The following is a 12,262-nucleotide window of genomic DNA, read 5'->3' on the forward strand; positions in this document are numbered from 1 at the left end:
CGTTGGTGGGGAGGCTTGCGTGCCTCAGCGATACAGATAGCCGTACCATAGGTGCAACCACAATGGAGAGGTACCTATTGAGAGGCCAGACAAACATGTGGTTCCTGAAGAGGGGCAGCAGCCTTTTCAGTAGTTGCAGGGGCAACAGTCTGGATGATTGACTGATCTGGCCTTGTAACACTAACCAAAACAGCCTTGCTGTGCTGCTACTGTGAACGGGTGAAAGCAAGGGGAACCGTAATTTTTCCCGAGTGCATGCAGCTTTACTATATGGTTAAATGATGATGGCGTCCTCTTGGGGAAAATATTCCGGAGGTAAAATAGTCCCCCATTCAGATCTCCGGGCAGGGACTACTCAAGAGGACGTCGTTATCAGGAGAAAGAAAACTGGCGTTCTACGGATCGGAGCATGGAATGTCAGATCCCTTAATTGGGCAGGTAGGTTAGAAAATTCAAAAAGGGAAATGGATAGGTTAAAGTTAGATACAGTGGGAATTAGTGAAGTTCGGTGGCAGGAGGAACAAGACTTTTGGTCAGGTGAATACAGGGTTATAAATACAAAATCAAATAGGGGTAATGCAGGAGTTGGTTTAATAATGAATAAAAAAATAGAAGTGCGGGTAAGCTACTACAAACAGCATAGTGAACGCATTATTGTGGCCAAGATAGACACGAAGCCCATACCTATTACAGTAGTACAAGTTTATATGGCAACTAGCTCTGCCGATGACGAAGAAATTGAAGAAATGTATGATGAAATAAAAGAAATTATTCAGATAGTGAAGGGAGATGAAAATTTAATAGTCATGGGTGACTAGAATTTGGTAGTAGGAAAAGGGAGAGGAGGAAACGTAGTAGGTGACTATGGATTGGGGGTAAGAAATGAAAGAGGAAGCCGCCTGGTAGAATTTTGCACAGAGCACAACTTAATCATAGCTAACACTTGGTTCAAGAATCATAAAAGAAGGTTGTATACATGGAAGAATCCTGGAGATACTGACAGGTATCAGATAGATTATATAATGGTAAGACAGAGATTTAGGAACCAGGTTTTAAATCGTAAGACATTTCCAGGGGCGGATGTGGACTCTGACCACAATCTATTGGTTATGAACTGTAGATTAAAACTGAAGAAACTGCAAAAAGGTGGGAATTTAATGAGATGGGACCTGGATAAACTGAAAGAACCAGAGGTTGTACAGAGTTTCATGGAGAGCATAAGGGAACAGTTGACAGGAATGGGGGAAAGAAATACAGTAGAAGAAGAAAGGGTAGCTTTGAGGAATGAAATAGTGAAGGCAGCAGAGGATCAAGTAGGTGAAAAGACAAGGGCTAGTAGAAATCCTTGGGTAACAGAAGAAATATTGAATTTAATTGATGAAAGGAGAAAATATAATAATGCAGTAAATGAAGCAGGCAAAAAGGAATATAAATGTCTCAAAAATGAGATCGACAGGAAGTGCTGAATAAGCAGGGATGGCTAGAGGACAAATGTAAGGATGTAGAGGCTTATCTCACTAGGGGTAGGATAGATACTGCCTACAGGAGAATTAAAGAGACCTTTGGAGAAAATAGAACCACTTGTATGAATATCAAAAGCTCAGATGGAAACCCAGTTCTAAGCAAAGAAGGGAAAGCAGAAAGGTGGCAGGAGTATATAGAGGGTCTGTACAAGGGTGATGTACTTGAGGACAATATTATGGAAATGGAAGAGGATGTAGATGAAGATGAAATGGGGGCTATGATTCTGCGTGAAGAGTTTGACAGAGCACTGAAAGACCTGAGTCAAAACAACATTCCCTTAGAACTACTGACAGCCTTGGGAGAGCCAGTCCTGACAAAACTCTACCATCTGGTGAGCAAAATATATGAGACAGGTGAAATTCCCTCAGACTTCAAGAAGAATGTAATAATTCCAATCCCAAAGAAAGCAGGTGTTGACAGATGTGAAAATTACCGAACTATCAGTTTAATAAGTCACAGCTGCAAAATACTAACGCGAATTCTTTACAGACGAATGGAAAAACTAGTAGAAGCGAACCTCGGGGAAAATCAGTTTAGATTCTGTAAAAATATTGGAACATGTGAGGCAATACTGACCCTACGACTTATCTTAGAAGCTAGGTTAAGGAAAGGCAAACCAGCGTTTCTAGCATTTGTAGACTTAGAGAAAGGTTTTGACAATGTTGACTGGAATACTCTCTTTCAAATTCTCAAGGTGGCAGGGGTAAAATACAGGGAGCGAAAGGCTATGTACAATTTGTACAGAAACCAGATGGCAGTTATAAGAATCGAGGGGCATGAAAGGGAAGCAGTGGTTGGGAAGGGAGTGAGACAGGGTTGTAGCCTCTCCCCGATGTTATTCAATCTGTATATTGAGCAAGCAGTGAAGGAAACAAAAGAGGAATTCGGAGTAGGAATTAAAATCCATGGAGAAGAAATAAAAACTTTGAGGTTCGCCGATGACATTGTAATTCTGTCTGAGACAGCAAAGGACTTGGAAGAGCAGTTGAACGGAATGGATAGTGTCTTGAAGGGAGCATATAAGATGAACATCAACAAAAGCAAAACAAGGGTAGCGGAGTGTAGTCGAATTAAGTTGGGTGATGCTGAAGGAATTAGATTAGGAAGTGAGACACTTAAAGTAGTAAAGGAGTTTTGCTATTTAGGGAGCAAAATAACTGATGATGGTCGAAGTAGAGAGGATATAAAATGTAGACTGGCAATGGCAATGAAAGTGTTTCTGAAGAAGAGAAATTTGTTAACATCGAGTGTTGATTTAAGTGTCAGGAAGTCATTTCTGAAAGAATTTGTATGGAGTGTAGCCGTGTATGGAAGTGAAACATGGACGATAAATAGTTTGGAGAAGAAGAGAATAGAAGCTTTCGAAATGAGGTGCTACAGAAGAATGCTGAAGATTAGATGGGTAGATCACCTAACTAATGAGGAGGTATTGGATAGGATTGGGGAGAAGAGAAGTTTGTGGCGCAACTTGACTAGAAGAATGGACTGGTTGGTAGGACATGTTCTGTGGCATCAAGGGATCACCAATTTAGTATTGGAGGGCAGCATGGAGGGTAAAAATCGTAGAGGGAGACCAAGAGATGAATACACCAAGCAGATTCAGAAGGATGTAGGTTGCAGTAGGTACTGGGAGATGAAGAAGCTTGCACAGGATAGAGTAGCATGGAGAGCTGCATCAAACCAGTCTCAGGACTGAAGACCACAACAACAACAACTGCAACAACAACAAACTTTAATATCACACTTCAGTCAGACATTGTGAGCTATAAGGAATTTTCTTCTATCATTTATCTAACAATATCAAAAGCCTTTTTTGTTTAATATTCTTAGCATTGTTCATCAACAGTTGTTAACATCCAACTTCTCTTTTGTACGTGCACCTAAATTGTCTGCAGTTGGCTATTCGCCTCTCAAACACACATTGAATATTGTATGATGTAAAATGATCTTAGAAAAATCATCCAGATGCCTACTTCTTCCTTATGATTGTGTCGCTTTCCTGGTGATTTATAAGATGCCTACCCACTGGCTTTGATAAAAGCGTTCACTTTGCTAGAGATATGCTGCACAGTTGTCATACCACTTGCCTCAGCTGTTCTTACTTGCTGTTTGCAACATTGGGATGAGTGCCGTGTGGCAACGAGTCATCATCTTCAGCCTTTCTTTTGAAAAAATTAAACACTTGGAATGCTATAGGTCTTGCTTTTGTTTTTGTAGCACTTGGCACTTTTCTGATCCGTCAGCCATAACAAGCAGTTTGCCAACAATATAACTGGCAAAACACATACATTGGAGAAGAAATCCCCACTAAATATTCAAAGTAAACTCGGCAACATGTGAAACAGACTGAAATGATCAAATGACGGTATTGAGTGGAGCAACAAGGAGTACACTGCTGTGCCACTGCACTTCGCCCCAGCACCTGCCTTCTTGGCCGTACACAACCATAATCATATGAGTCATTATTAATAATCATATGGATCATTATTAATTTGCTCTCACCATGTGGATAAAGTAAAATCCACATTATTCTGTTTTGTTCATCTAAACTTCCAAGAATGTTATTTTTGTTTATGAAAATTTCTTGGTGGTGGGAAGTGTGTGATAGTTCAAAACATTTAACTACACTAGTCTCAAGATGTTCTCATTTACTAAATCAAGGATTCTGTTAACCGTTGTTGCATTACCTGAGTAAGTCTTTTTTTAATTATATTGTGTGATTTAGTAAAATTGAAAATCCATCTGTCAGTTGTGCAATTTATCTGACTACACTTCAACATTGTTCAGCTAAGTGAAAATTGAGACCAAAGCTCATTGTTAATAAATTCCCAACACTTACGGGTAAGATGTTCATACCACTTGAAAGTTGTTTCGGTCTTTTCATTGATATCCATTTTCACTCAATATTTTAGTTTTAATAAGGAGATCACATGTTTTCTCAAATATATTTAATTATTGCTGCACTAGTTTATAAACAGTATTGATGGGTGGTACTTTGTAGGCACATTACTTGAGTGAAAACCAGCTAATTCTTTTTTTAGCTTAAAATGAAGCCACACTATCATTTGAATATGATGTTAAATTCTGAGAAACAATAAGAAATTATTTCTTCTCTATGTTTACAGTCATGGATCCACAAGTTATTCATATCAATGAATGTATTATGTATCCTGGTGACTGAAATTATGCCCTGTGTTCATTCCAGTTACCAGAATAGGAAACTATGTATAAATTGCTACTAATCATTGTGAAGCAGTTTGCCGAATAATGTTGATATTCGATGACATAAGCAACAAAATCAGCTGATACCTTTGGTGCATTCAGTTCATTGTTTTCATATATTCATCCTTTGAAATAAGTAGTTTTATGAGAATGTCTGTTAAATATGTCTGACCGTAGGGATGATGTGGAATGAACCATTTCACCTGTCCCTGTGCGGTAGTCTCATTCTCTGACAACTTCTTTCTTTCATACTTCAGGTTTATTGGATGGCCTCCTCAATACTGATGTGGCTCTTGTTTAGGTTTTGCTACTTTTTTTTTTTTTTTTTTTTTTTTTTTTTTTTTTTTTTTTTTTTTTTTTACTGCCTAATCTTGCAACTATTTCATCCTTCTTTCTCCAACATGGTGTGCATCCCTCTTACTGTGGGTTTCCAGCTTAAGACCTGTTCTCATTCAAATGAGCAAAAATAGTTTATTTTTATTTTTATTTTGAGACAATGAAAAGACATACAAAGGATCTGTTTGAGGATTATGATTGATCGCACTTTGAGGTTTATTTTAGATTTTCAGTGGAAAAAAAAAAAAACAAAAAAAACAAAATGGCACCTGTAATTGTAGTTTGATCAAGGGCCTGTGAGTTTGAAGTTCACAGACTGCATGCAGTGTAGCACCTCAGGAGTTTTCTGAAATCAAAAATGTATATCAGTCAATACTACATTAAATTTATGGGAACTTATACCTAAACACAATGAAATAACCTTAAATTTAATGATACAGTGCCAACTAGAACTTTGGGCTTGATTTTTGGGGGTTTTATTAACAATTTATGGATTTACAAAAAAAATGTAATATTAACAGATTTAATATATTATAGGTATAAGCTCCCAAGAAAAGTGTTTACTTTTCAGGGGGCAAAGGCAGAAGTTAATAGGTTAAACTGTTTTTACTTTATGCTGCAGGCAGTTTTGACAAATTGTTTTTTGAGAAGAACATCTTTAAAGCTTAGGAAAAACTTTTATATGTTTTATTAGTTCGATTTGCAAGAAAAATTACTTATTATTATATATTTTTGATCTCACTGAACACAAATCTGAAAGTTACATTTTCAAAATTCAAAATGGCTAATCCAATATGACGAACCAAAAGTTATGTTTTGACCAAAAAAGTTGTTTTCATTACTTACGTTTATTCTGCTGTTTCAGGAACATATATGAACCCCTCCTCTAACTGGAATTGTTCCTCGAGAGAAATCCCTCCTTCTTGACTAGATAATCCAGTCTGGCTGAGCTGAATACACTGTGTTCATCAGCCTGCATACATTGTTTCTCAGCTTTTTTGGCGAATATGTTTGCATGCATACTGCAGTATAAAACAATTTGTGAACGTGCATCATGGCACAACAAGTTTTATGCGTGAGCCAGGTGTCTGTGGCTGAGTGAGTCCCACGGTGACTGTGACACTGACTTTGAACAGTGGGCTGTAGAAATTTTTGTAATGCACAGATTAAAAAACCCTTTTCGTCCCAACATTCTAGACACATATACCTTAAAAAAATGCAGTTAAAATAATTGATTTTTTGACCATTTTGAATGAGAACCATATGCAGAATGGTTCACGTAATACATCTAGCTTACAGCATATCCATTTGTTTTGCAGCATATCCATTTGTTGTAGTGAGAATTGTGGCATGCCAGGATTACATTGTCAGTGCCTGAGCTGAGAACTCACTAGGAATGCCCATAATGTATGGAGCACATGGATCCTTTGGAATAATTTCCATCCCAGGCAGCCATCACTGAGGGAAGAGCCCCTGGTCATAGTGGGTAGCACCAAGGCAGGTGATTGGCTTTGAAATGGATCACACTTTTCCTTACTGGGGGCCACAAGACCATCAACAGTCTCACCTCAGCAAAAGGATGCTTTTAATACTGAGTAGACTTCTCAGATTATGCTGTGGGAGCAGAGTCAACCTGAGAGATGCAAGGAGATATACACCATACAGTATGTGTTTTGTTTGTTGGACAGTGTTTTTTGGCTATGAAATTATTCTCCATAGACTACAGGTTAAAGACAAAATTGAGGAAGAAGCATCAATGATTAAATGAGAAACAGTTCATCTCCACAATAAAGACTTTGTTTCATTTTTTTACTTAATGTATTTATTTCTGTGTGACATTAAAAAAAAAGGTGATACTGTCCTACATACTACTCTCTACATGTCTTCATTTTTATGTCTTTTGTATCTTCTGCATAAATAATGTCTGTTTAAGTCACACATCATTTTATCTGCCTTTGTGACATTCAGTTGTCACCTGGCAATGGCCTAGGAAGCTGAAAGCTGGTTTGTGACAAATTAAATAAAATTTTGCAGAACATAGGAATTTTTTCCTATTTAATTATGTTGGTTTTCTTAGCATTTAATCTCTCATCAGCAGGTAAATCCTTAGACCTCACACTGGATCAACACTTTTCAGTAATGTTAATGGTATAATATGTATTTTTGACTCCTCTCTTATACCCAGGCTATTTTACAACCATGTACTGAACATCTGATGTACATTCAGTTCTTGCTCATCACTTATGTTTCAGTCTATCATTTACCAATACATGCTAGTACTTGACATCACTATTCCTGTATAGATATTTAAGGAGTCAGGGTAACAAATCACTGAATAGTGGACACACACACACACACACACACACACACACACACACACACACAAACGCAGGCATGTGCACGCCCCTCACCAGCTATGTTGTCATTCTGATAACATGGTACATATTAGAGACAGAAAAGAGGGAGAGGGAGACTGCAAAGAGTAGGTAGTGAGTGAAGGGTGAATGAAGTTAGGTCTTGGGAGAGGGGTGGAAGGTGGGTGTGGGGCAGGTGCTAATGGATATTGAGGTCAGGAGAATTATGGGACCAAAATATACATCACAAGAGTAACTCCTATCTACATGATTAAGATAATATGTGTTGTGAAGGATCCAGATGGCTTGTGGTGTGAAATACTCGGTGAAATCAAGCATGTTGTGCTTAGTAGTGTGTTGAACACAATTTGATGATGACTGCTCATTCAGTTGGACAGCCGGTTGGTGGTCGTGCATGCATAATATCATCTGCAGCAATTACAGCAGAGCTGATATATGATACGACTATTTTCACATGTGACCTTGCCTCTGTTAGAATAGGATAAGCAAGTGATATGACTGGAATGGGATGTTCTGGAAGGGTGTCTTGGCAAATCTTGTTGCTAGATCTCCCACAGGTGTACGATGCCGTGTGGCAAGGCATTGGGAGTAGGTGTGGTGTAAGGATGATGCCAGTCTGTGAAACCCTTCATAAAAAGTTCGGCATACTGGTCATGCTATTGCTCAACGCTGCAGATGTGCCACATTTAAGTAGGCCGACTATACAGGAGTGAGTTTTTAGCATGGAAAGTGCAGCAGCTAACGAAGTGAAAGTACTCTTGATTGTTAATGGGCCTGACGGAGGTTTAGATGGAACCATGAGGGAGCTGAAGGTCAAGGAGTAGGAAGGTGACATGCTGAGCTGAGGAGGACCGGGTGAAGAACATGGTAAAGATGATGCTGAGGCTGCGGAGGAATGAGGATAATTTTCTTGGCCGTTGGTGCAGTTCATCAAGGAACATGAAACAGAAAAGGAAGTTGGGATATTTCCTCTTTATACTATTTTCACCAACTTCATATTTCATTTATAGAAGTGCTCTCCTTGAGCCTTCATTAACAACTGGCAATGTATATTAAAAGAACAAATAAAGTTCAATATCAACAATAAATGATGACATCAATTAAGGCCTCTTAAAATATTGCACAATCCATTGTCATTTTCAGTAACTTCCTTTTGCTTCACAGACGTCGTCCTGCAGACACTCCATGCCACTTGCTGTTCCTTTTACACTCATTAATCACACACAATATACTGCCATTCCGTACTGCTGGGAAAACATTGAAAATTATGAATTGACCAGTATAAATTTCTAAAGTTAATTGCTTCTGAAATCTGAGACAACTGGGCTATCTCATTTATAAAGTTGATTCCATGGGTTTGTACATATACGGCTAAGAACAATAATCCAGTTTTTAGAGAAATGAGGGCAGAAAATATTTCTAACCTAATTGAAGGAATTCTGGTGGCATTAATCAAAATTGAATTAAAGGGACTGCATTATACCAGATGGCCATTGGTACCAATGCATCTTCATACTCTTCTATAATGATCATCTGTCATCGTACCAATCCTGCACTTGTCTATGAAGAGAAACTGACTCCATTGATCCATCTGCCATACCAGGTGTTCTTACATCCACTTCCTTTGTTCACAGCTGTGCTGGGTGGTTTGTACTGTTGTTCATAATAGATGGTGAATGTTAGAATAGCATTGCTGGATGTAAGCCAATTACTAATGTCTATGTTCATACTTCACCAACAACAGTATCATGAAAAGAGAAGGATACACAATACTAGTATTATTTATCTCCTTCGCTCAATCCATTTCATTTGAGGAGGATGCTGCAAAAGAAGATTGATTTCCACTATAATTCTTTCGTGCATTCTCATTTTACCACAGCAGGTTCTTTGTCTTATGTGCACTTGAGATAGTTAACGATCATCTTTATAACTGCCAGGGTTATTTCATCAACCATCATTTATCAGTGTATGAAGAAGAGAAGGTGCAGCAGTGCTACACTATTTGGAAATGCAGTTGTTGATATTATTATTATTATTATTAAAGAGAGAGAGAGAGAAAGAGAGAGAGAGAGAGAGAGAGAGAGAGAGAGAGAGAGAACTTTCACACTAGTGCAAATGTAGGATTTTTCCTAAACTTGTTACCGATTATATTTTCAGAAACAGGGAGCTAAGTGCATTTGGTGTAATTGAACATAGCACGTTGTGCTTGTTAACATATGGTAATATGTATCCAGTGAATTGTGTCAAAAGGGTAGTTCTCTTGAGAAAACTATAAAATTGCAAGGAGAGAGAATAGCTAGCTGGTATTTTCTTTCAGGAGATGAAATTCCAGTATTGCAGATAGACAAATAGAAGTGTGAAAAACTATTATAGCTTTCAGAGCAATTATTTCCTTCCTCAGGGAGAAAAGGAGGTGGGTTGGGGACAGTTAGAAAGGAGGGGCAGGTCACTGAGAATCCAGGATGAGAGGGACTCATTTGTTGTGAGGATAAGGGGACACAAAGACGAAGGGAGATGTATCAGAGAAAGTTGAAAATCATAGATAGTACAATGTTACATGCTTATCAGTGTATTATCATTTACCTCCAACTATTTCTAATATCTCCCCCTTCATCTTTGTCTTCCTGTGTCTTCACAACAAGGGTGTCGCTCTCATCCTGGAGTCTCAGTGACCTACTCTCCTTTCTACCTCCCAGAAGAAGGAACTAATATGAAACCTCCTGGCAGATTAAGATTGCGTGCCACAAAAGTGGGCACGTGCTCTACTGACAGAACTATCCAAGCACATTTCATAACCCGTTCTTGCAGCTTTACTTCTGCCAGTATTGAGAGTGGGTTGTGAGTCATACTCACACTGATCAGTCAGTCGAGCACATCCCTGTGAAAGGCAAAGGTCCCAGGTTCGAGTTCCAATCCGGCACCCAGTTTCAATCTGCTGGGAAGTTTCAAATTGGTTCACACTTTGCAGCAGAGTGAAAATTCATTCTGGAAAGAACTAATAATTTTGAAAGTTAGGATATTTTCTTGCACTTTTATACATGTCTGTAGATAGTAATAGAACTACACTTCGTGAAGATAAGTACTAGTCATCCGTTCTGTCTCCTTTTAGTTTTATGGCTCTGCAAGTTATGAAACAAGCAACTGAAGACCAAGCAAATCATAAACAGATAAAAATTCATATACACAGTCTGTGGACAGGGAGGTGGGAAATGTGACATATTGGGTTTTTTGGGTGACCTGGCACAGAGAGATGGTAGAATCTGCAGTATCATTTAAAGTAAGGACACATACTTTTGTTCATTATACTTTCAACATTACATGCTCAACCTGACAGAGTACAGTATTACATTACTGATATTGTCACATAAAGTGATTGCACAGCCTACTTTTTTATTCCTACTAGAATAGTAGCCCTTTATTTCTACAAGATAACGTTTTTTTGTAAAATACTGGGCATGAGGTTGTGTAGTGGGCTCATTCTGCTTCCTTTCCACACACCTTTAATAAGTAATCTACTGTGGAGCTAACCTTTAATCAAGTTATGGTTCTGGGGAATGCTTGCCTATGCTCTGAACTACGCACTGAGCACTGGAAGACTTTATGCACATAAGTGTGCATGCACATGTGTGCATACTTTTTATGTATAATTTTCCTAAAACCCAACATAAGGTAGTTGTCCAATCTTTGATACTGCATGGCAAATGTCTTGAGCAGAAGAAAACACCTTGTGAGCTTTTAAATAATAAATAACAGGTAGACTATTTGACACACGGAGGAAATTGTTATGTATCGTGTAATGCTTTTTATTGTTACAGATTAGTCTAAGCATTAATTTAAATGTCTTACATTAAGGATTGCCTTCTTTTTTGCATACTACATATATTACTCTTATTATTAGTGGAAATGGCTGTCAACAACTCTCAACCCGTATTATGAAGGCAACCCTCTCTCATGCATGATCAATGATGATAGGTTCATTCTTCATACATTAGAAAACTGGACATTTGGCGCTGATTTTACTGGTAATCTTATGGATACATCAAACTTCAAGCACATATTAGAAGAAAGTCAGAAAATGGGAGATGTCTTACTGGTAAGTGTGTAAATTTTGTCCAATTAATTGTACCGAAAAACATTCTTATATGTTACATGTAATTGTTATGTAGATGTACCACTTTTTATTAATGTTGTCAGTGCTGCACTTAGGAATAATAGCACAACTGAAACACTATGTTCTTCTGTAAAGTGTTCTCATATTAACTGTATTATGTTCATTTATACAGCGTAGTTCATGGCAGCTCACACTTAGAAAGTGTGGGTAACAGTTGCTGGACACAGTTAATCAGTAGAATGACAAGATACACACAACTTTTCTGCTTCAGGATAAGATAATATAAAACTTATGAAATGCTGAAGAACTGGGGCTTTATATTTGCAATTTATTACTTCTGTTCTCTAGTTCATTCTCCTGTAACAAAATATGAGAATTATTCGGATGATGAAGGTGTGAGATACACGGTATTCCTGAAGTGTCACATTCACAACGTAAGTTGATGATCGTGTGCATATATCTGCGTGTAGAGAATTTTTTTCGGTTCTTTTCTATATAATCACCACAAATACCCATAATTATTTGAGTCTACTTAAGAGGTGTTTTTTTATTTGTACCCAATGGAAATATTATGTCTTCTCTTTCAAGCTGTCATCAGCTGTTGCATGCCATTGTCATTATCTGCCGTGTTTTTCTTCTACTTTTGAGACAAGAGTACGTCATTTGGTGCAATATCTGGGTTGTATAGCAGATG

At 38.0% G+C, this 12,262-nt stretch overlaps 1 protein-coding gene across 5 annotated transcripts in view; it reads left to right on the forward strand.

The window, feature by feature from the left end:
• LOC126190657 (cap-specific mRNA (nucleoside-2'-O-)-methyltransferase 2) overlaps positions 1-12,262 on the forward strand; it is a 306,338-nt gene that overhangs the window by 106,819 nt on the left and 187,257 nt on the right. For all 5 annotated transcript variants that reach the window (XM_049931092.1, XM_049931088.1, XM_049931090.1 and 2 more), the window contains one exon: positions 11,356-11,550. In XM_049931092.1, the coding sequence (XP_049787049.1) occupies positions 11,356-11,550 (195 nt within the window). The remainder of the gene's footprint in view (positions 1-11,355; positions 11,551-12,262) is intronic.

Source organism: Schistocerca cancellata, chromosome 6 (genome assembly GCF_023864275.1).
Source record: "Schistocerca cancellata isolate TAMUIC-IGC-003103 chromosome 6, iqSchCanc2.1, whole genome shotgun sequence".
NCBI lineage: Eukaryota > Metazoa > Arthropoda > Insecta > Orthoptera > Acrididae > Schistocerca > Schistocerca cancellata.